Source organism: Micropterus salmoides, unplaced genomic scaffold, assembly GCF_014851395.1.
Source record: "Micropterus salmoides isolate LMB-PRFRI ecotype aquatic unplaced genomic scaffold, ASM1485139v1 Ms_hic_scaffold_3312, whole genome shotgun sequence".
NCBI classification, from domain to species: Eukaryota; Metazoa; Chordata; class Actinopteri; order Centrarchiformes; family Centrarchidae; genus Micropterus; species Micropterus salmoides.
Window position 1 is genome coordinate 4,848 of NW_024042610.1, and position 24,153 is coordinate 29,000.

A 24,153-nucleotide genomic window follows, 5' to 3' on the forward strand; every position below is an offset into this window, starting at 1 on the left:
CATTTAGGTCATATCCTACAGAAGAACTCAGCAGGAGCACAGTCTGGCCTAAGTAAATTCTCCCCATGCAGCTTTGATGTCTCTACCAGCTAACATTACATTTACTTTTGTTCAACAGAGGAGAAATGGAAGAAGAGAACATGTCTGTCGCTTTTTACATGTTAACATCTTGGCTTCTTCACTGGTTGTTAATATAAGTGTAGTTCTAATAAAGTAAGATTAGATCTTTCAATCCTAATGACGTCCCTGGCAACATCTTTACTGTTTTGGTTCACTCTGCTCTCATAGCTTCACTGTTTGAGGCAGCGTTCTGATGAAACCACTGTATTATATATGCTTCCTTCCTTGTTTCTGTTTCTACAAAGGCAATGTCACACTAACATCTTAGTCTGAGAGAGGCTGTCACATGCAAACAACCTCATATTCAGTGATACATGTAACACAGATTCCCTTAACTATTTATCAAAAAGCAATAATAACAACAGCCCTTTTTCACATTATTTGGAGCATTAAATTATTCTAATATAGCCAAAGGCCAACTGAAATGGAAACGGGAACATGCAGATCCAGTCCATTATCATTGTTAAACATTGATCTATGGTTTAATATTTGCCTCCCAACAGCAATGACAATGTGTTATTACCTTGACAGAGGGCCATAATGTACGTTGACATGCCGGTGATTATTTAAATAAGCTGCGACAATAAATACGGCTCCACATGATCTGGAATATGAGCCTTGCAGAGAAAATGTGCAGACAGAGGAGTGAAAGTTTGGAGCTGGGGTTGTCTGATGTCGAGAGTGAAAAATATCAATGAGGTGTATCAGAAAACCAGTTTATTGTTATACAGATTAGACTTCAGAACAAAGCTCAAGTATAATATAACAGGAAATGATATGAATGATTTAAGACTTTAAGGTGTTACAGCAAGCCAAAATATGATTATATTGGTTGTCAGCATGGAAATAACTAGTCCTATATGCTTAAAGCCTAAGGAGTTGGTGAAACCGGTAGAGCTTCTCATACATTGTTTAATCCCCACAGCTGCGCTGCAGTGCCTCCGTCTCTTTCTCTGTGTGCAGAAGTTTCACGTAAATAGTTGCAGAAAAAATAAATCAACATCAGATTGTAGCTAGAAGTTTCAAAAGTGGCTGTTTCACTGTAACACATCTTGGAGCAGTTGGCATCTACATCCACGGGGGACGGACACATTTCAGTTTAACTAAAGATGCAAAAGTATTCCTTTGACAGAGACACAATAAGCAGCAAATCATCAGCTAAAACAAACATAAAAGCCTCTTGCCAAACACCAACTGTTATGAAAGGCAGCAGATAGCAAGCATACTGGCATTCACAGCAATTAGAGGAGAAGGGTTAGCAAGGACTCCTCCTGTCCCAGACTCACATGCCCGCTCCCACACCTGTTTCTGCTCCTGGTCCAAAGCAAAGAGAGAGAGAGAGAGGCTGGCTATTTGTCGCGGTGCCACCTTAACCCAGCATTGTCTAATGAGATTAGATGGCTCACTAATGAGCTCTACAGTGAGGAGAGTCAACTGTAAAGTGAAGGTCAGAAGTTTCATCACCCAAATGTGCTGTTGGATTTCAGGAGATATTAAATAATAACAAACAAATGATTTAAAAAGGAACCAGCTATGGTATTTTTGTTGCCCCCATGAGACTTTCTCTCTCCTCTCTCTGTTTTAATGAGCACCCTGAGAATGAAAGTAAAAGCAACAGACTGAGTAGCTCCACTTCATGAATGGAATTGATTTTGTGACATGTCATATCTAATTTTGCATGTCAAATGATTTTCTATTGGCTTTACAAAAAAATGGGTTGATGTCTGATGAGTGGCAAGATGTTCAATTATACCTTGAAATTAAAAACGCACAAGTAAATTGTATATTTTCTGCAGATTCAGAACCAGATTCAAATCCCAAATGTAAGCACATTGCATTCATCATGGCCCTTTGAGAGGTTACACAATCCGCAGAGAAAGAATGCAAGCTTTTCCAATAACTTTTTTTCCCTAAGTGCGATCTTTCCTAGATGGCCCCGTGGTGAGGTAAGCATCAGGCCAGCAAAGCAGGCACTTTTAATAATGTGCTGACATAAAAGCATACATGTGTAACCAGGTAATAGAAGGCTGTGAAATAATGATCCATGTTGGCTTTCAAGACAAGGTATTAACCTCCGGCATCCCTTTTGCCTCTTCTCTCTGCCACTTCATTCAGCGAGGGTTAAAACAAATTGACCTCCCTTCAGATGAAATTAATTGTTTTTTGGTATTCATTTTATTTGCCACAGAGAAAAGCTGCAATGCTGGCAAAATGTTTACCCATATGTCATCATTTCCTGTTATTGACACACAACTAAATGCTTTTTTTTTTTTTTAATCCCGGAAGGATTTCTTATTAGGTGTAATACCCTGTTAACCAGTGATAAAATGAATTTCATTTCAGCAATATCAGGAAGATGTAATCAACACATAATTTGCTTAAGTGCACAAAACTATCATTTTTGTTAGCACTGCATATTTGCTGGAGAAATATTGCATGTCAGAGTGTATTACCGCAAGGAGGCTGCCATGCATCTTCGCATCAGACCTGAGAGATCCTTGTCACCGCTATCTCCCGTAATCAGTTTAATACTGTTTATGTCCATCCAAACTGAACATGTGGTATGGAATGAGTAATATAAGTCTCATAATTTAGTCATAACACTCTGTACCCTTTAGGGGCCATCTATGGATGCTCAGGCCATGAGTGCACTGCATGAATAGTGATCCATTCACCCCTCACCTTTAAAAGCCCTGATGGCAAGCCCCCCTTTAGCTGCAACCACTCTATCAAGCCCAAACCATCCTTCAGATAAAACAATAAAGATCCAATGTGGATGAGCATTTATGTGAGTGAGTGTGTGTGTGTGTGTGTGTGTGTGTGTGTGTGTGTGTGTGTGTGTGTGTGTGTGTACTAACATTTGCGTCGGTGTGGGTTCCCATCGGTGGGAGCACATCCACCTAAGGAGTTCCAAAATCGGAGTGGGGCCCAAAATGGTGGGCCCCACTCCGATTTCAATTAAAATGAGCTCAGCAGCTTCCCCTGATGCTACCATTGCTTTTTTTTTCATTTCTAAAAAGTGGCCCGTAAGGTAGCAAAAAGTGGGTATGTGTGTGAAGGTGTGTATCGTCCAGCCTTTTTGTACCGGAAGTCAGGATATACACTTCCCGCGAAATCGAATACACACCGCGGGAATCTGAAACCTTTGGCCAATGAAATTACTGCACTGTACAATCAGCCGCGAATGTAAGGAAAACTGCGGAAATTGCACAAGAAGAAGAAGACTTCAAGGATAGAAGATTGAAGACAGAAGAAGACGGAGTGGTTGGACATCTGAATATTTTTACAAATACCGACCTCTTCATGCAACAGGTAAGCTAGGCATGGTTTTTATGGTGAGTTTATTTTGGCGTTATATCGTGATGTTTGCTACCTCGTTTAGCTGCAATGTAGCTAACGTTAGCGACATAATATTACTATTAGCAGTTGGCTTAACCTAATAACGTCACCACGGACATGACAGCGGGGCAGAGACAGGGTGCAGTGAAGTCCTGTCGTTAAAGGTGGAATCGGTTGTGAATTGTGAGGTTTTTATGGTGAGTTCATATTTTGGCGTTATATCGTGATGTTTGCTACCTCGTTTAGCTGCCATGTAGCTAACGTTAGCGACATAATATTACTATTAGCAGTTGGCTTAACCTAATAACGTCACCACGGACATGACAGCGGGGCAGAGACAGGGTGCAGTGAAGTCCTGTCGTTAAAGGTGGAATCGGTTGTGAATTGTGAGCAAGACCGGGCAGGACTCGCTGATGGAGGTTAGCCAGAAGCTAACGCAGGACTGAAGCTACGGTGCCGTGTTGGAGTCACTCAATAATAATCAATATCAAAGATGTTTTCAAAACAGAAGTTATGGCCGAACCTACGCACCACATGATGTTTTGACACTTTAAATAACAAAAAAAAAAATAAACAAAGGTTTTTGAAAAGTTGTACATACACGGGAGAGGTACTACAAATATGCAGTATCCTTTTAGGCATTTAAACCCATTTTTGCCTGAAAAAATGCAGTCGAACAGAAAATTTAGGCGTCACGTCATTGACCCACATTTTTAACAAATAAAAACACATTCTTAAATTTCAGAGCATCACTGTGACTGATCAACTGATCAACAAATGTAGCAAGATGTGAAACCTTTGCTTGTTTAGACTCAATACTTCTAAGGGAAGTTTTCACCATCCTGGTGGTACCGGCCTACCCTGGACCCCCCCATAACCATCCATGCGCTTATGTATGAGGAAGGATGTGATGCTGCATATGTCAGTCAATGGTCATGTGGCAACGCCGCCATGCTGCTGTACCAGAAGTTAAGTTTGACATCCCTAGTTTAAATTGATTACGGAGTGTCTGTGCAGCACAACATGGTTATCATCTAACAAGTTAACTTCAACAGGCTCGGTCAGCTTTCAGTGTGCTCATTTCAGAATTTGCATATTTCATTAGCCCGTGTTTGATGTTAAACAATGTGCATCTTGCAATAGCAAAGCTCAGTACACAGTTGTTGCAGCGTCTATGTGTTTGTATGAATGTCTGTTTATTTATTTATTTTACATAATAGATTTTTTTTGTGACTTGCTATTTTTCAAAAACCTTTTTGTGAGATTTGCCTTGACTAAGTACGAATTACAATTATTTTCACAGAACCATTATGTCCACAAGGAGGAGGAGGAAAAAGCCTATAGACGATGCAAAGACATACATTCTGTCTTGCACTGACAAGGATGGGTTTATGCCGAGATTCATTGACCGTTACAAAGGTAAGTTGCAGAAGATTCCTTGACACAACTTGTGCATTTCAAAAGCAAAAAAGTATTATTGTTGATGTTAGGGATGAGTCGCGATCTTCGAATAGTCGGAACTGCGTGCGAAATTCGATCATAAAAAAGCATTTTCGAATATCGTTATATTTTGGCGCAATTCCTATGTGTTCTAAATTGACACCGCGCCTACATTCACAGAACACGCAGCTGGGTATTTTCCTGTCGGGGACACAAGGTGTCGTCAGCTAACATGAATGAAACACCCTACTGCGCGATCTAGGCTACCTGTGTTTTGTGCATAGTGTAAACAAACAACAGAAGAAGAGTATTGTCGTGACCGTTTACTCTGCGACCAACCATTTTAAATTATGCCAAGCAAAGCTCGCTGGCATACCACCACTCGGGGGCTGTTTACACTTCACTTCATATGTTTTCTGTGATCGGACAAGTGTATGTGCATCTGGTTGTTGAAACCACATATGTAAATGTTACTCCTCCCAAAAATGCACAAAATAAACGTGTGAGAACGTGTTATTATAGGCTATACGTCATGTTATAGCTAGATATGACGACGCTACTGCAACACGGCGCAGCTGAGCATCTATTCATCAAGCCAACTTGCAAACTATCGCAAATCAAAGTGAAAGTAAGTCGCAGATGCTTAACACACAATCATCTTCATTAAAAGTAAAGAAACGAGATGATCTTACCAGCGCTGTTGCCACTCTCTCTTTGATGTTGACATTTTAGCTGACGATCAATAAAATGCAGCACATATCTTAACTCCATTAAATCAGTATATAGTGCAGGAGTTGAAAATCGGATTTATATCCGACACATTTATGTGACCAAGTGTAAATGGAGCAATGTACAGCCCCGTACAACAACGATGCATATAGCCACCTGAGATTCAAAGCTCCCGGCAGCAGCTTCATCCTCCCCACCAGTCATGGCTAGTTCGTTGGGTAGACTTGGCTAAGTTGCATGCTAGGCATCTGGCAATATAATTTCCCCGCCTGACAAAGTTAGTAATCTTCTGCTTGAGTGTCCCAGCTGTGCTCATTAGCAATTAGCCTCTGCGTTGTGGGCGGAGCCAGCGCTGCGGTAAATTATGAAAGCTAATACCAATATCTCTCTTCTTTGCACTGCAACCCACTACAGCACACAGGTGTTGATCCGCCATTGTCTTCTCTACTCCTCAGAACCTGAGCGGAGTGGGGCAGGAGCTTGTGGCCCCCCCAGAGTTATTACATCACAACTCCAGTCTGTTTTAGGCTGCCTTTTAGTGACTGCCATTGGTTCACAGCCATTTGAATGCAGAAATACTCAAAAATGCAATTTTGAGCTTAATTTTCTAAAGATATGTCCTCTAGCTTTAGAAAAATGCCACAAGAACATGTTAACAACACGAAAAACATGATTATCATCGGAGTGGGTCTTTAAAGCTCATTTGCACAATACATTATTTAACTAGTCTCTCTATTTGTTGTATATACGTTTGTTATATTGCTTTTCTGTGTCCTATATTTATTTTGTAAATCAGGAATACTTTCCGTTTTTTATATTGCTATTTAATATTTAGTTTCATGCCTTGCTGCAGCTACAATGTATTTTTCCAGTTTTGGATCAGTATAGTACATCTGTCTGTCTATGTCAAAAGTCTGAGTTGCATGATGTTCTTACGCTTCACTGGTGTTACCTGCACTAAATGGTACACGGCACTCTCAGTTTAAAGGAGTCATAACTTAGTATTACCTTGGATACCCACGCTCTATTATAGCCTTTCAGGCCCTTCTAAAAAAGAAAAGTGGAGAGCTCCTCTGACCCTTATTTCTGAAGGCATTATTGTCTCGCGAGATCTGATGTGATATTTTGGCTGTCATGGATGGTCATTTTAATAATGCAAAGGGGCGCGTTGATTGGTGGCAGGAAGGAGGGGGGTTGACACCGCAGGTAACTTCAGCATATCATTCCAAAATGACATCATGGCGCAAGTTGTGAATGAAACCGACCTGGCCGCGACCTACGGAATTCAACCGTACATGCACGAGCCAGACTCTGAATCTGAGCTGGAAAGGGAAGATGTAGAGTCGATGGAAGGACGTCTACATCAAGATGTCTCTGAATGGTAAAAACAATCATTTTGACTGAGACATTCATTATACCTTTTATTTAATGTAGATTACATTAACGGAGATGTAGTCTACTTTTTTTTATCAGCTTACAGTTGTTATTGAGATCAACGTTTGCTATCATGTGGTGTTTTTGCCTTGTTTCACGTTGTGGTTTTTTGGACATTCAAATTTGTGAACGATTCCGGTGTAAAATGATTAGCACAGACACCTAACGTTAAGCCAGTGGGAAGGGTTGTAGGAACCGCGTCATTAAAAATGAATTTAATCCACTGGTCCCTGACAGCTTGGTCCGTTCTTGGGAGAGAAAACACATTTAAGTTACATGTTGATTCTGGCAGTCAACAACAGAGCAACTCACGTGTGCACTACGTTTCTGCATCTTTCGCGACTGAATATGAGGGGGAGAGGGGCAGGGCGGGCTTCCTGCAGCATAGGTCTGCGGTGTCCATATATGGTATTTCCTGCCCCGTCTTGACGTCAAGTCGGGGCAGAAATTAAAATCTCGTATTTGAGTGCGCGTGCACGTGGGCTGGTTGACGAACCCAGGGGTAAACAAACGCTTCACTTTTAAATATCGGCTTCCCGGCCAGTGTATAATCGTTAGGCAATCATAACATACAATAGCCGTGTTTCCACTGTCGGGCCAGAGCCGGGCTGTGCTAGTTCACCCCTAGCGTGTTTTAGTGAAGCGCTGTGGAGCTTCTGGCCAGACAGTGGAAACGCAACAGCTGGTTTTGAGCCCGGTGCTCCTGGCCCGAGGCCATTAGCCCGGCTCGGCCCAGTTTAAAGCCCTGGCTCGCACTGGCCCGACAGTGGAAACGCGGCTATTGATTCTCGTGGAAAAGTGAAAATTACAGGTCATGACTCCTTTAAGGGAACCAAACAGAGCATAGACAGGACCTCAATGATGCATTGATGTGGATGGGTCTGCATCAAAAACATTTTATGTCCACAAAGTCTGATCAAAAAAGCACTTTACCTGTAGAGTGTGTATCACAACTGGGAGAGTGCTGAGCATTGTCTGCAGGTAATACACTGACTAGACGCAAGAACATCAACCTCACTTTGAAAATACTGTAGTATCTGTTTTTGAGCCAGAATGAAATGTTTAATTATTATATATTATTGTAGGAAGAGGAGTGTTTGCCACACAACCCATTGAACCCGGGGACTTCGTGTTGGAGTACAGGGGTAAACTCCTCACACAGGAGGAATGCAAGTCAAGAAAATACTCAGAGATTGAAAGCACATTTCTCTTTGACTTTCAGTGGCAGAATCATCACTTATGGTAAACATTGAAAGATGGATGTTTTGTATTGATTTAGAGAAATTACGAGTTAACCCTGAAACAAAGGTTTAATACTTGATGAATGAGTTAAGCAAAAATACTCTTAAATTCTTTTGAAAATAACTCTTTCAATAAAACTTTTAAAAAGATGTAAAACTATTACCATTTTTTTGATACTTTTCAGCCTGGATGCATCTGAAGAAGATTTATCTCTCGGAAGATTGGTCAATGACAACCACCAAAATCCAAATTGCGTTATGAAAAAAATCATAGTTGACAACAAACCACATTTGTGCCTTTTTTCTCTGAAGAAAATAGAAATAGGAGATGAAATTGATTACAACTATGGTGATTCAAAATGGCCTTGGCGCTGTAAGGTGAGTTGGTTAGATTAAGTATAGAGATTTCTTTTTTTAAATTTTTTTGTTGCAAAAGAAAATTTTGTATTTCTCCAAAATTAACCATGTTTCCAATATTACTCTTGACTGTCTATGGAAATGCATTTAATCTTTGATCTGTGATGTGTGTTAAAATGAGTTCTTCTTTATCTGCAATCCAGTTGAAAAAAACCCAAGCTCCAGCCGCAGCAGAAGAGAATGAGACTAGCCCTGTTCCTCAGATGCTGAATGATAGACCTAACCCAGATCAGACCTGCACACAGGTAAAAGTACATTCAAACACATTCATCTATGCTGACATGTATCCATGACCCTATCCTAACCCTATCATGTGGGGCCCTTCCGTCCAGTTCTTACGGTAATTGTTTTTAATGCACTGTGGCAACACCTGACATGACCTCAACTGTGATTTTAACATTCGTAATTGTATACTGTGTCTGAGCTGTTAGATGTTTTAAAGCAATATTTTGATTTGATCCACTGCAAACTCTTGGAATAGACGTGAGCTGCTTTTTAGTCCATGCTCTCAGTTAAAGTTCAGTGCTGTTTCACCATTAGATGACCTTATTAGCCTGTGAATGTCTCTTCATACAGTTCTGAGTCTCTTCTTGTCTGTCTATTTCAGGTGAAAGGCCTTCAGACTCCTGCTGCAGCAGAAGAGAATGAGACCAGCCCTGTTCCTCAGATGCTTAACGATAGACCTAACCCAGATCAGACCTGCACACAGGTAAAAGTACATTCAAACACATTCATCTATGCTGACATGTATGTGGTGGTGTTCTATTACTAAAGTGGACCAATGCTTATGTGGCTTTATATTGGCTGTTAAAGGCCAGGTAATGTCACACACACCGGCATGTTTCCAGTCATGTTCTTATGGGGTCCTTCCATCTTCCAAATACATTTGTTTCTCAAGTCGCTCCTTTACACACTCGTATGTCTGTAGTCTGACCCATGTGGGGCCCTTCCGTCCAGTTCTTACGGTAATTGTTTTTAATGCACTGTGGCAACACCTGACATGACCTCAACTGTGATTTTAACATTCGTAATTGTATACTGTGTCTGAGCTGTTAGATGTTTTAAAGCAATATTTTGATTTGATCCACTGCAAACTCTTGGAATAGACGTGAGCTGCTTTTTAGTCCATGCTCTCAGTTAAAGTTCAGTGCTGTTTCACCATTAGATGACCTTATTAGCCTGTGAATGTCTCTTCATACAGTTCTGAGTCTCTTCTTGTCTGTCTATTTCAGGTGAAAGGCCTTCAGACTCCTGCTGCAGCAGAAGAGAATGAGACCAGCCCTGTTCCTCAGATGCTTAACGATAGACCTAACCCAGATCAGACCTGCACACAGGTAAAAGTACATTCAAACACATTCATCTATGCTGACATGTATGTGGTGGTGTTCTATTACTAAAGTGGACCAATGCTTATGTGGCTTTATATTGGCTGTTAAAGGCCAGGTAATGTCACACACACCGGCATGTTTCCAGTCATGTTCTTATGGGGTCCTTCCATCTTCCAAATACATTTGTTTCTCAAGTCGCTCCTTTACACACTCGTATGTCTGTAGTCTGACCCATGTGGGGCCCTTCCGTCCAGTTCTTACGGTAATTGTTTTTAATGCACTGTGGCAACACCTGACATGACCTCAACTGTGATTTTAACATTCGTAATTGTATACTGTGTCTGAGCTGTTAGATGTTTTAAAGCAATATTTTGATTTGATCCACTGCAAACTCTTGGAATAGACGTGAGCTGCTTTTTAGTCCATGCTCTCAGTTAAAGTTCAGTGCTGTTTCACCATTAGATGACCTTATTAGCCTGTGAATGTCTCTTCATACAGTTCTGAGTCTCTTCTTGTCTGTCTATTTCAGGTGAAAGGCCTTCAGACTCCTGCTGCAGCAGAAGAGAATGAGACCAGCCCTGTTCCTCAGATGCTTAACGATAGACCTAACCCAGATCAGACCTGCACACAGGTAAAAGTACATTCAAACACATTCATCTATGCTGACATGTATGTGGTGGTGTTCTATTACTAAAGTGGACCAATGCTTATGTGGCTTTATATTGGCTGTTAAAGGCCAGGTAATGTCACACACACCGGCATGTTTCCAGTCATGTTCTTATGGGGTCCTTCCATCTTCCAAATACATTTGTTTCTCAAGTCGCTCCTTTACACACTCGTATGTCTGTAGTCTGACCCATGTGGGGCCCTTCCGTCCAGTTCTTACGGTAATTGTTTTTAATGCACTGTGGCAACACCTGACATGACCTCAACTGTGATTTTAACATTCGTAATTGTATACTGTGTCTGAGCTGTTAGATGTTTTAAAGCAATATTTTGATTTGATCCACTGCAAACTCTTGGAATAGACGTGAGCTGCTTTTTAGTCCATGCTCTCAGTTAAAGTTCAGTGCTGTTTCACCATTAGATGACCTTATTAGCCTGTGAATGTCTCTTCATACAGTTCTGAGTCTCTTCTTGTCTGTCTATTTCAGGTGAAAGGCCTTCAGACTCCTGCTGCAGCAGAAGAGAATGAGACCAGCCCTGTTCCTCAGATGCTTAACGATAGACCTAACCCAGATCAGACCTGCACACAGGTAAAAGTACATTCAAACACATTCATCTATGCTGACATGTATGTGGTGGTGTTCTATTACTAAAGTGGACCAATGCTTATGTGGCTTTATATTGGCTGTTAAAGGCCAGGTAATGTCACACACACCGGCATGTTTCCAGTCATGTTCTTATGGGGTCCTTCCATCTTCCAAATACATTTGTTTCTCAAGTCGCTCCTTTACACACTCGTATGTCTGTAGTCTGACCCATGTGGGGCCCTTCCGTCCAGTTCTTACGGTAATTGTTTTTAATGCACTGTGGCAACACCTGACATGACCTCAACTGTGATTTTAACATTCGTAATTGTATACTGTGTCTGAGCTGTTAGATGTTTTAAAGCATCTTTTTGATTTGAATTTTGATGTTAAATATTTTGATTTGATGCACTGAAAACCCCAGTAATGGTCAATTGGACCATGGACCAATGCTCACGGGGCTTTAAAGTAGTCAGGTGACCTTTATTGGGTTGTAATTTATTACAATTTTTTATTGGCCAACCTTTCTAATTCCATACTTAATGAATTTTTGTTTATTTTTAGGTATTTACTGTCCAAGGATTTTCACTGGTTGATTATCCAGATAGTGATGAAACTGATGAGGATGGTATGGAAAACGAACCTCCCACCCCACACCTGGATGTTATTATAGGGCAGAATGATATTGGCCCAGATGTTTCAGATCATTTGTACGATTCAGATGAAACTGTTGTGAAAGAAACTTGTGATGAGGCTTCTCCAAGCAACCATTCCAACAATCAATCGGATGATGAACTTGTTCCACCACTGAGACGCACAAAAAGCATTCTGGTAAGCCCCAAAACACATTTTAACAATATAATTAACTTGTTTATGTGATAAATTTTTTGCCACTAGTAAGCGAATTTGAATTTTATATTTGAATGGGAATCATTTACTTTGAACCTGAATCGATTGTTTTGAACAATTGCTTTTAAAATCTGAATTTAAATGGACTCATTTGAAATTGAATCTATTGGATTGGCATAAACACCTGCAGGTGTGTGCTTTAAAAAAAAAAAAAAAAAAAGATACAACGTGCCCAGTGATGTAGGCTACTGGTCAGCCAGCATACCGGGACAAACCCCGGTAGGGCCGGTCTCTGTTGCCAAAATCCGGTCGAGTCCTCGTCCTCGCCTGGTGCATTAATTATCAATTAAATAGAGATCACCAACAATCAATCAGTAATCATTTATTAGAGAAGCTCAACTCTCTCTCTTTTCTGACTGATTAAATTATTGACTAATCTCTCCCTCTCTCTTGAGTAGTTCCATGTCTACAGGAATGACACTATATCATTATGATGAATCATTTGCTGTGAAGTCATTAAATTTAACAATCAAATGCATGAAAACTGAAACGTTACTCTTTTTTTAATAATTTTGTCAACGTTTACTCCACCTGGAAGGCAGTTTGGACATGGGCCTCAGCAGGTGGATGGAGGGGTAATATTGGTCAATAATTTTCATAGGTGTCTAGCTCACCTGACAACCTCTGAATGGTCTCCCTATCAATAAAAAAATACAGCAATCATACAGCAAAATATCTCCATGTCTCCCTTTTTGCAGATGGATAGAGTACAAGATTTTACCCACAGTCTCTATGATTCAAGTAGTGACAGCGCAGAGGAGACTCCTTTTAAGTCTGAAAGGGATTCACAGAAACTGAGAAGAAGGTCTTGCCGTCCCGTAAGTCTTTTTTTTTGGGGGGGGGGGGTTACGATTGTGAAAATGTCTGTTGCTCTTGCTAGTGAGTCTGATGGGGATTCTTCTAATTTGTAAATTTACTTGTACTGAAAATGGTCCATACAGATTTTTCTTCATTTAGTATCCTGAGCCTGTTCAATCAGTATCCTCAGGTTTTTTATATTTAATGTTGCAAAAATAGTTATTAACAGATGTGTGTTTGTTTTTAAAGATTCAGATAAATCTCATGGAATCGGATGACTCAATCTCAGGTAGCGAAGATGAGTATATTCCAAATCCCATGGATGAAAGCACAGAAAGTGATAGCAGTATGGAATTAACCCTGGAAAAGGAAAAAAAGAACAAAGGTGCATCATCCAGTCAGAGCAAGTTTAAGCCCAGAGAGAGTGGAAGTAGATCCTCCAGAGAGAGTGGAAGCGAGTCCTCCAGACAGAGCAAGTCTAAGCCCAGGGAGAGTGGAAGTGGAAGCAAGTCCTCCAGACAGAGCAAGTCTAAGCCCAGGGAGAGTGGAAGTGGAAGCAAGTCCTCCAGACAGAGCAAGTCTAAGCCCAGGGAGAGTGGAAGTGGAAGCGAGTCCTCCGGTCAGAGCAAGTCTAAGCCCAGGGAGAGTGGAAGTAGATCCTCCAGAGAGAGTGGAAGCGAGTCCTCCGGTCAGAGCAAGTCTAAGCCCAGGGAGAGTGGAAGTAGATCCTCCAGAGAGAGTGGAAGCGAGTCCTCCGGTCAGAGCAAGTCTAAGCCCAGGGAGAGTGGAAGTGGAAGCGAGTCCTCCAGACAGAGCAAGTCTAAGCCCAGGGAGAGTGGAAGTGGAAGCGAGTCCTCCAGACAGAGCAAGTCTAAGCCCAGGGAGAGTAGAAGTGAATCCTCTAGTCATAGCCAATTTGACTTTAGCCAGAGAAGACTTTTGGAAAGATGTCATGATCCCGCACGAAGATTTCCAAATAGCAGAGTTGATGGGAATGAAAAGGAAATCGCAACATATTCTGAAAACAATGTTTCAGTGCCCCTGGAAGAAGAGCAGTATATCATTGTCAGTCCAACTTTAAAGAAAGATGATGGATCCAGAAGCTATAACAAGAAACATTTCTGTTTTTATTGCAGGAAGTTTGTCCAGAAAATGTCAAGACACTTGTGGCGTAAACACCAAGATGAATCGGATGTTGCGAAAGCATTCAGTTTTCCAAAAAACTCAAAGGAAAGAAAACTACAATTGGACTACATACGAAATAAGGGAAACTTTGAGCACAACAGTCATGTTTTGGAAACACAAAAAGGAAAACTAATCCCATGTAAACAACCGGGAAAAAAATCAGAGGGACATAAATTTGCACATTGCATTCACTGCTATGGGTTGTTCTCAAGAAGAGCAATGTGGCGGCATTTCAAGGTCTGCAGCTTCAAACCCGAAAGTACTAAACCAGGTAAAAATAGAGTTCAGGCATTGTGTGCTTTCGCTGAACCTTCTCCATCGGAATATACAGACGCGTATTGGAAGTTCTTGAGTGTAATGAGTCAGGACAAGATTGCAGTTGCAATTAAAGGAGACAACTGCATCCTCAATTATGGGTTCAGGTTGTTCAAAAAGAATGAGAAGATAGTGAGTCAACACCAGTATATACGCCAAAAACTGAGAGAACTTGGCAGGCTTTTATTGGAAGCTAAAAAAATCACACATGTGAAGACCATTCAAGAACTCATCAAACCTGAACAGTACTCCCAGGTTGTCAGAGCTGCAAAGAACCTATCTGGATTCAGTGAGGAAAGTGGCATATACCAATGTCCCTCTCTTGCACGCAAGGTAGGACACAGCCTGCATTCGTTGGCTATGTTTATCAAGTCCGAAGGACTGAAAAAGAAAGATAAAGAAACCATAAAAGATGCTGAGGAGTTCGCACAGTTGTATTTAGAGAGTTGGAGGTTTGATATTGCAGGCCAGGCATTAACCCAGCTTAACCGGGCCAAATGGAATGCACCGCAACTTTTACCTCTTACACAAGATATCCAAAGGCTACATTGCTATCTAGAAGAAAAACAGCAGCAACATCTCAAAGATTTAAAAGAACATCATTCATCCACAAATTGGAAGGAACTTGCAAAAGTAACACTGACTCAAGTTATGCTTTTTAATCGGCGGAGAGCAGGTGAAGTGTCCCGAATGCGCCTGTCTGCATACTTATCGAAGGACACATCAGAGGAACAGGGAGATGTAAATTTGGCCCTCACAGCGCTTGAGCAGAAGCTCTGCAGGCATTTTGTGCGAATAGCAATTGTTGGAAAAAGAGGAAGGAAGGTTCCTGTTCTTCTAACCCCATTAATGAGAGAATCACTTGATGCTCTTACTGAGAGCAGAGAAGAATGTGGGGTGCTAAAGGACAATGAATATCTGTTTGCATTGCCACAATCTGCCCATTACCTCAGGGCTTGTGACTGCATTAGGCAATTTGTCAGTGAATGTGCTGACATAAAAAATCCTCAAGCGCTAACATCAATTCAACTGAGGAAACATATTGCTACCCTGTCTACTGTTCTGAACCTCAAAACCACTGAGCTCGACCAGTTGGCAGACTTCCTTGGTCATAATATCGCTGTTCACAGGAAACACTACAGGCTCCCAGAAAGCACCCTCCAATTAGCCAAAGTAAGTAAAGTCCTCCTGGCAATGGAACAAGGACGCCTAGGAGATTACAAAGGAAAGAGCCTCGATGAAATACAAGTCGATGTGAATGGTAATTAACTTTATATTCTTGAAGGCACAATATATGACATTTAGTCTTCCGCATTCCGAAAACAACTATTTACCATGTAAAACAGGGCAGTAATGGTGACGGGATGAGAGATAATGCTACTGTTGTATACTCTTGCAGATTGCCCATAGTTTCAGCTTTCCAAACTCAATTTTTTATCAATTACCATTTTAGAGACCATTGACATGGAGGGACCTTTAGCAGAGGACATTGAAGGTATGTGTATACGATGTTCCTAAATTGATTTTTAAATGATCCGTTTTAGATATTTTGTGTATTGTATTAAGTTATTTCCCTCTCCAGATGTCAGTATGCTAAGAGATGATGGGTCAGACGATGAGGTCAGCATGTCATCCACGCAAGAATGTACCTCCACATCACAAAGTCAAAACCGGGGAGTGTCTGCAACCGGTGAGCTTGAACGCAATTCTTACCTTTCGTGCATTTCACACAGCACGTGGCAAAAATTTCAACATCAACAACTCCACCTCCCTTCTTTGTCCCACCCACCTCTTTCTCCTGCAACTCTGTCAGGAGACCTGTATGATGCAGAGGCTGCACAATCAGTCAAACACAACCCCAGTTTTAAAACTTAACACTGCGTCAGTACTGCCTGAAATTACAAGTAGCATTAACTTTGAGGTTAGCGGGAACCCACCTATTGCTTATAGGTTGCTCTAATCTCTCGGCACAGACTTCATACAGGGATAGCACAGCTACTCCAACACGTCCCTGTCACTACAGAACATCTGGAATGTGCGCGATTAGGTGATGCAGGACAATTCCCTGAGCACATTATCCAAGTCTGCTTCATGGCAGCAAACAGACTCCACGGTTGATCGCAGTGACCGCACTTGCACTGCAAAGGGTTGCCGACCCTCTCCTCACTGTCATCTCCGTCCGGAGCCGCTGCAGCTCCCTCAACCAAAAACGGGTCTCTCAACCCTCCTCCTCATCACTGGCTCAAACGCATATGCCATCGGGTTAGATGACATCTAATAAACTCATACAGCCTTGTCGTTAATTCTACTTGTAATATAACAACAGTCGCTTTCTGTCTGATGAAATCAGTTCATCTTATATTGTCCGACATACAATCTTTTCGGCGCACAGCTACTTCAGCACTAGTGGACTGCGTGGGACGGTCTGTCGTCCATACACTATATGAGGAAATATACTGCTTGAGGGCCACTATCCTTTAGGTTTTAGATGTTTCCCTGCTGCAACACACCTGATTCATTGTGCAGAGCTTGGCAACAAGCTGTTTGATCTATTTAATTTGAATCAGGTGTGTTGAAGCAGGGAAACATTTCAGACCTGCAGAATAGTGGCCCTTGAGGACTGGAGTTGCCCATCCCTGGGCTAACATGACAACTAATATTTTCACGTCACTAGTCACTTGAAAAGAATTTAGGACTATAGGAGACGGGATGAAATAAACTGTCTCTCTTTAAGAGACACAAATCCCATATACTGACTTCTTATTAAGTGCCTTGAGACGACATCTGTTGTGAATCAGCGCTATATAAATAAACTGAATAGAAAATTGAATTGAATATACTAAATTATTTTATAAAATAACACAACCACTGCACTGACGGCTATTACATATTTCATGTAGTGTATACTACAATAAAGTTATTTCTTTGTCCAGATGTCAGTATGCCAAGAGAAGAGGGGTCAGAAGATGAGGTCAGCATGTCATCCCTGCAAGAATGTCCCTCCACATCACAAGTCCAAAACCGGAGTGTGTCTGCAAAAAAGAGAGGTAAGCTTTGGGGCTTGCACTCTCTTTTGGGCCAGAGCTGCTCATTTATTTTTTAGGGCTTTTACTTTGCTTCCTTGACTCAACACTTGAAATATGTCTGTCCCTCCTTACTGTCCGGTGCCACAAGCCTGACAGTGACTTGAAAGAAGCTGTTGCAGGAACAGACCTTGTGAGCCTGCATTGTCGCAGGTTGTAGGGTTGGGGAAAGACTGGCATTATCACCTTTATATCAATAAGAAGTCTGTTGTATTTAAAAAAAAAAAAAAAATCTTTACGACTTTATGGACTTACTCAGGAAAAATGCTTGCATTTCCTCCAACAACGGAGGTGTACAGTGACCAGTTGAAAAACTCGAACAACCTATAATCACCTTAAATACCTCCTAACTGTTAGTGTTCCTTCATCCAAGTCTCATTAAGCCTCCACATGCAGCTGACTTTATTAAATGACCTTTTAAAAGTGCCTTATAAATAGAAAATATTATCATTATTATTGTTTTTAGTATTATTATTATTATTTTGTGAAATGCAAAAAGAATAAAATTGCTTTAAGTGAGAGAGTGTGTGTTTATACTCGAGTGTAGGGTAAAAGCATCCTGTTGCAGTTTCTTTTCCAGAATTATAATGTAATGCCGTCAGCAACACACAAAGAAAAAAGAATGCAATCAAAACCGTTAACTATAAATAAAGTTAAAAAGCAATACTAAACGGAATGCATCTGAGCAGGCACTCCTCCGTTGCTTTCTGCCTTTCGTTCACCCGTTGCAGCTCTTCCTTCAGCCAGTTGTCGGTCGTTCTCATGGTGGTTTTGGCAAAAGAGGGAGCACGGGGCTTGGAGAAGCTGGCAGCACAGGGGTTTTTCCACCGCTTCATGCACTCTTTCAGCAACGAGACCAAAACATCCGGAGACTTGTGATCACTCTGGCCAATTACAAGAGAGTACATCCACGTAGCTGCGTTTGCGTAGCTGGGCAGCACGTCAGGTCCGAAGAGGTGCCCATCAAGCTGCATAATTAAGGATTAATTTGCAGTGTTTTTGTTTTTACCAAACCAGTGTATAAAATGAATAATAATCTCAGTCATGTTATTATGAAGAGTTGTTTATTCCAACAAATAAGATCTTTATTTATTTACATTGTTAACAGTGCAATGTCTGCAGTGTTCTTTCGCTCTCCACTGAAATCTATGTGCTCAGTGTGAAGTCCACCTTTACTTATAGTGGTAATCCCAGAAACAGTTCCTGTCCTCTGAAAAACAGAGGCGGACATCACACTTACTGCATTGGGTATTGGTGTACCCTTTACTGCAATGTCTGCAGTGTCCTCTCTTTGTCTTCAGGGGGAAACGTCCAGTTTGGTCCATGCGCGCATCCATGGGCGGTGGTTTGCGTGACTTTTTAGAAGAGGGAGCCTTTGGACTTCCATCATCCATGTGTGGTCTCTTTCCACTATTCAGAGGGCTCCTGTCTCTGGGCTCTTGTTGATTGAAGATGGCCGTCCTCTCTTTGGCGTTTTCAGTGTTGTGTCCGCCAGATTAGAATATAAATGTATCAATTTATGTACATCTCAAATTCCAGTCTGATTTATCACAAACAAGGTAAATAGCACAAATAGATCATTACCGTAATGAGAGAGGAAGCCAGCTGTGCTTGGAACTTTCTCATATTCAGTATCTCCTTTGGCATCCTGAGAGCATAGGCTGTGCTGCTTGTAGAGGAGCCAGGCGTTGACCACAGCAAGGGTGATTGTGTGCCAGAAGATGTACATGTACCACCACCAGGATTTCAGTGCATACTTGTGTTTTGCTGTAAATGAGTCCAACAAATCCACACCTCCCATGTATTTATTGTAGATGCCCACAATGGAAGCCTTTCTAACGTCAATGTAGGTTTTGGCGGCTTTGTCCCAGTGTTGAATCTCCTGAACAGGTTCTGGTCCAGCGAAGTGTCACCGCCCTGTTGTCGTACCATTTGACAGCACAGATGTTGTTTCCCCTCCACTCTGTGGTCAAAGCTTCCTCTGCCCTTCTTCTTCAAGCTCTTCACATGTAAAGATTACAGTTGGGGAGATGCACTTGCCTGGCTGTTCCCACATAATGGATTCCTTGCTCAAGGAGCTTCACTACCAGTGGAACGGAGGTGAAGTAGTTGTCTGCCTAGATCTTCTTGTGTTGACCCTTTGGAAATGTGGAGGCAAGCTTCATTACAACATCACTGACAATCCAAGTTTAGATTTGACTCGTACATCATTGTTGCTCCCTTGGTAAACATCAAAGTCAAGCATCATGCTAGAGATTCCAGCTTTCACCCATACTTTAAAGCCCCATGAGCATAGATTACCTTGCATATACTTCTTGATGCTGCTGAACTTCCCGTTGAAGGGTATCATCATCTTGTCCATGGAATGTGCTCTTCTGGTACCACCTGCAGGCAGTTTTCTCTGAGTGAATCAAGCTGTGGTCTGAGTTTCCAGAGTTTGTCCCTCTTTTCAGTCTCTGGCACGGTTAAATTGTTTACAAAATGTAATGTTCCATCCTCAGGTACATGCCCAATGCTGCCTGTATTTCTTTTGTATTAGTGTTGACTGATCTTTCATCATTTTGAATGCTATACTCATTCGTATTTGTTGCCAGAGCTTGAACCAAATCTTCTGACAAAAACTTTTGGAAGTATTGCAGTGGTGTGTGGAGGGAGGTGACATCAACTGTGAGAGCTTGACCAGAAAAATCAGTGATGTCTGTCATGTGGCATGATGTATTTCTTTGATTGCCCGGGTTCAATATTCACATTAGCTGGACAATTGGTAGGTTCTTGGTTTTCTTTGTCCACAGAGACATCATTATCTGATTCTTCATCACTCGCATCAGTGTCGTCAAAATCTATGTCCACATCACTTTCTCCGTTTTGGATGATGGCAATTACATTGTGCACATTGTACCGAGGATTTCTCCTTGCTGGTGGCATTCTGAAATGGAAAAGATAAAATTGAAACAAATTTCCATTGTATATACAAATAGCACACATGCCTCATTATGACATGTTCACACTTTGGACTGAAGCAGCCTATTCACACATCTCACCGGTCACGCTATACCCTAATGGCTCACCTATAGTAGACTGTGATTGTAATCCTTACTGGAATGCATTCAGCGTCCAGTTTACAACAAAAACTAACAGTGATGAACATTTACACCTGTGTCAGAACAAAGCACCAGGAGCATCCCGCACAACTTGGAGGAGTGGCCAGGTGTCTCTTGCAAAAGAGATCTTGGATCTCAATGGGACAGACCTGGTTAAATAAAGGTTATAGGCCTAATGATAATAAGCTCTTTGACTATAAATTGATAAGAACATTTTGTTTATCAGTAGACTAAGAAAAGGCAGATTTGCACAAACAGAATTTCTTTGTTAGAAAGTCCTGCAGAATGTGATAGCAAATTATAATGTTTAGATATGGCAATATATCTTTCAACTTTAGTCTCTAATACAGTATAGAATATGTAATCCGATATAAAGCTAAAGGGTATAATGTTTAAATCCTGTATAATTTGTTGTTTACATTTTCATTTAAGTTCCCCTCAAGATGTTCCTTAGCCTGGGAAAACCCAGACAACTTCTGGCAAATTTAGATTTGCTCTGAAAGTTAGTCTGGCAAAGAGCGCATTCAAGTCCATTTCCAATCCACCGAAATCGCGGCACCAATCAGAAACGTTGGGGCGGGCTTTACACGATGACGACAGCGCTGGGATTTTGAAGCAGATTTTGTAGCCTACATTACAAAGATGGATGCCGCCGTCGAACATAACTCGTTCGGATCAGCTATCCCGTCTGTTTTAAGCGGTTTGAACGTTTCCTTTTTGTTAAAAACCGAGCAAAGAACAACACTCGGAGATGTTTCTCTGCCGGCCGCCGCTCTGCATACGTCATCTCCTTCATCGCTCTGATTGGTTTTAGGCCTACCCGCGACGTCCGTTGGAGACGCCCCTCTGGAAATGATTTGTCTATGACGCTTTGCCAGACCATAACTCAGTTACAACTGAGAATGGTCTGGTTTTAACCAGGCTAGATGTTCCTCTTAAATACAGGGCAATTATGACTGCCACTCTCATCCAACATTGTAATATCGCAACATTTATAAAACAAGCTCTAAACAAAATGTAGGGCATATTTTCAACATTTACTGTACATGTCCTTGTTCTAGACACTGTAATAAACACAGAAAAACATATTCCAAGCATTTTACTTACTTCAAGATGAATCCAGTCCAGTAAATCAAAGGGATGTTGCTTGATCAGAAAGTTGTAGGATGTGTCACTTCTTGACTTAAGGGGGGTGGGCTTTGTATACAAATCCTGGATCCAATTACATGGTGGGAATAAAATGTAGGACCCACAGATCATATTGATGTAGTTGTATAAACAAAAAAGACAAAAGGGGTTTTGGGAAATAACCACAATTGTTGTAATTCTGAAACAGTGGGTCTTACAGGGTTAAGTAAGATTAAAATTTCTTTATAAAAGAAAACCTACAATGTTTTGTGTTTTTGCCTACATAGGAAAACAAACAGCCATCAAAAGAAGCTGGACCCCAGACGAGTGTGCTGCAGTGGACACACATTTGAGGAGATTTATTGTAAGGAATCAAGTTCCTGGTAAAGAAGAGTGTCAGCGCTGTATTACTGCAGAACCTCAAGCTCTCAGAAACAGAGACTGGAAAGCAGTTAAATATTATGTTAAAAATCGCATTACAGCCCTGAGAAGAAAAGTCTAGTGTGAAAGCACCTAATGGAACTGAGGTAAAACCAAAACATTAGAGGTAGGATCTTAAAATGTTTTGTCTTTGGTTGTGTTCTGTTGTAACCTTGTTGTTGTTGTTGTTGTTGTTGTTGTTGTAGGGGTTTGCTCAGGTTTTATGGCTGTCCAGTGGCCAACAAATATACACATTTCACAGATCTTATTTAATTTTATTTTTTATTTGATGGATGTAGGATGGATGTTCGAGAGATGAATGGATGTAGGATAGATGATTGATGTTTGATGGATGTAGGGTAGATGATGGATGGATGGATGTTGACCGGATGGATGGATGGATCTTGAATAGATGTTGGATGGATGTTGACCAGATGATGGATGGATGGATGGATGGATGTTGACCAGATGATGGATGGATGGATGGATGTTGACCAGATGATGGATGGATGGATGGATGGATGTTGACCAGATGATGGATGGATGGATGTTGACCAGATGATGGATGGATGGATGGATGGATGGATGATGGATGGATGGATGGATGGATGGATGTTGACCAGAGGATGGATGGATGGATGGATGGATGTTGACCAGAGGATGGATGGATGGATGGATGGATGTTGACCAGAGGATGGATGGATGGATGGATGGATGTTGACCAGAGGATGGATGGATGGATGGATGGATGGATTGACCAGATGGATGGATGGATGTTGACCGGATGGATGGATGGATGTTGACCGATGGATGGATGGATGTTGACCAGAGGATGGATGGATGTTGACCAGAGGATGGATGGATATTGAGGTTTTCTTATTTATTTTAATACATTTTTTTATTTATTTTAGGGCCTGAACACTGAAAGTGTGTGGGGCATATGTTAAATATTTCAAAGGATTTTTCATTTCTTTAAATATCTCTGTATCATGATTTCAAAATTTGAGGCTTCATTGGAAAGAGAACCTAGTGTTAACATGATATTATGGATGCAGTCCAATGAAACATATAAACTGTTGGGTTTACATAAAAGTTCAGGCTGATGTTGTTCAAACATTGAGTGCAGATTGTACAGACCTCTAGACATTAAATTAATAATTTGTTTTAATCATTTCATAAAAAGTTTATTGACTGACAACTGTGTGGCATAAACTGTCATTACAATAAAATTGGTCATTTCAGTTTTGTCATAAAACTGTCTTTGAAGCCGTATGTCTTGTAATCTGTAAAGGCAGATGGAAAGTTTCACATGTATACATAATTACTCATTACAAAAATAACTATTTTAGTCCAAAATAAGGAAACTGGGAGTAATAATAAAGGCTGGTGTCAGCAGCTGCAGATAGTGACCTTGGGCCCCATTAACATATAAAAACTTGGTATGTATGTGTGTATGTGGGCGGACCCCACAAGTCAGCAATCCTAGAAACGGCCCCCACAAAGGGCCAAATACCTTTTTTGACAAAACTTTTGAAATTTGTCAAATTGAAGTGATATTAATGATTGAGATTTTTTTTTAGATCTAATGTTGTTTTTTACAGCAGTGTAGGACCACTGGAAAGGGTGGATCCCACAACGCATAAAAAACTGGTGGGCCCCATCAGGGAGCCTGCGTCAGAATGTGTGTGTGTGTGTCTCTGTGTGTGTGTGTGTCTCTGTGTGTTGTGTACATATGTATCTCTACATATTAAACAGGAACAAGATCATCAGGAACTAAGCAAAGTGCTTAATATAAAAAGTATGAAAATAAATGCTTATTAAAACAGCATTAGTAACAGCAATCAAAGTGAAAATGGAATAAAAAAATATACAAAAAAAGTAAATTAAAAGATTTGGTGGGCAAGACATAATCTGCC

At 41.1% G+C, this 24,153-nt stretch overlaps 1 protein-coding gene and 1 long non-coding RNA gene across 2 annotated transcripts; one reads left to right on the forward strand and one right to left on the reverse strand.

Annotated features, from left to right (window-relative positions):
- Positions 1–3,015: 3,015 nt before the first annotated feature.
- Positions 3,016–22,601, forward strand: LOC119884253. The gene is made up of 16 exons (XM_038694716.1): positions 3,016–3,432; positions 4,763–4,878; positions 8,148–8,304; positions 8,489–8,681; positions 8,864–8,965; positions 9,328–9,429; positions 9,953–10,054; positions 10,578–10,679; positions 11,203–11,304; positions 11,863–12,129; positions 12,906–13,025; positions 13,255–15,766; positions 15,959–16,000; positions 16,088–16,195; positions 17,439–17,552; positions 22,105–22,601. The coding sequence occupies exons 2-16, from the start codon at positions 4,770–4,772 to the stop codon at positions 22,317–22,319; spliced, it is 4,347 nt and encodes a 1,448-aa protein (XP_038550644.1). The 5' UTR covers positions 3,016–3,432; positions 4,763–4,769; the 3' UTR covers positions 22,320–22,601.
- Positions 18,636–22,107, reverse strand: LOC119884254. The gene is made up of 2 exons (XR_005440962.1): positions 19,890–22,107; positions 18,636–19,726 (listed from the first exon to the last, which is right to left on the reverse strand). It is a non-coding gene; the product is annotated as an uncharacterized LOC119884254 (long non-coding RNA).
- Positions 22,602–24,153: the final 1,552 nt, after the last annotated feature.

Bases quoted from the DNA above. Each gene is read 5' to 3' on its own strand.
- LOC119884253 (XM_038694716.1), top strand. From the start codon at position 4,770: ATGTCCACAAGGAGGAGGAGGAAAAAGCCTATAGACGATGCAAAGACA. The intron at 8,305-8,488 runs GTAAACATTGAA...GATACTTTTCAG, and splicing joins TGGCAGAATCATCACTTATG to CCTGGATGCATCTGAAGAAG. The intron at 15,767-15,958 runs GTAATTAACTTT...TTACCATTTTAG, and splicing joins AATACAAGTCGATGTGAATG to AGACCATTGACATGGAGGGA.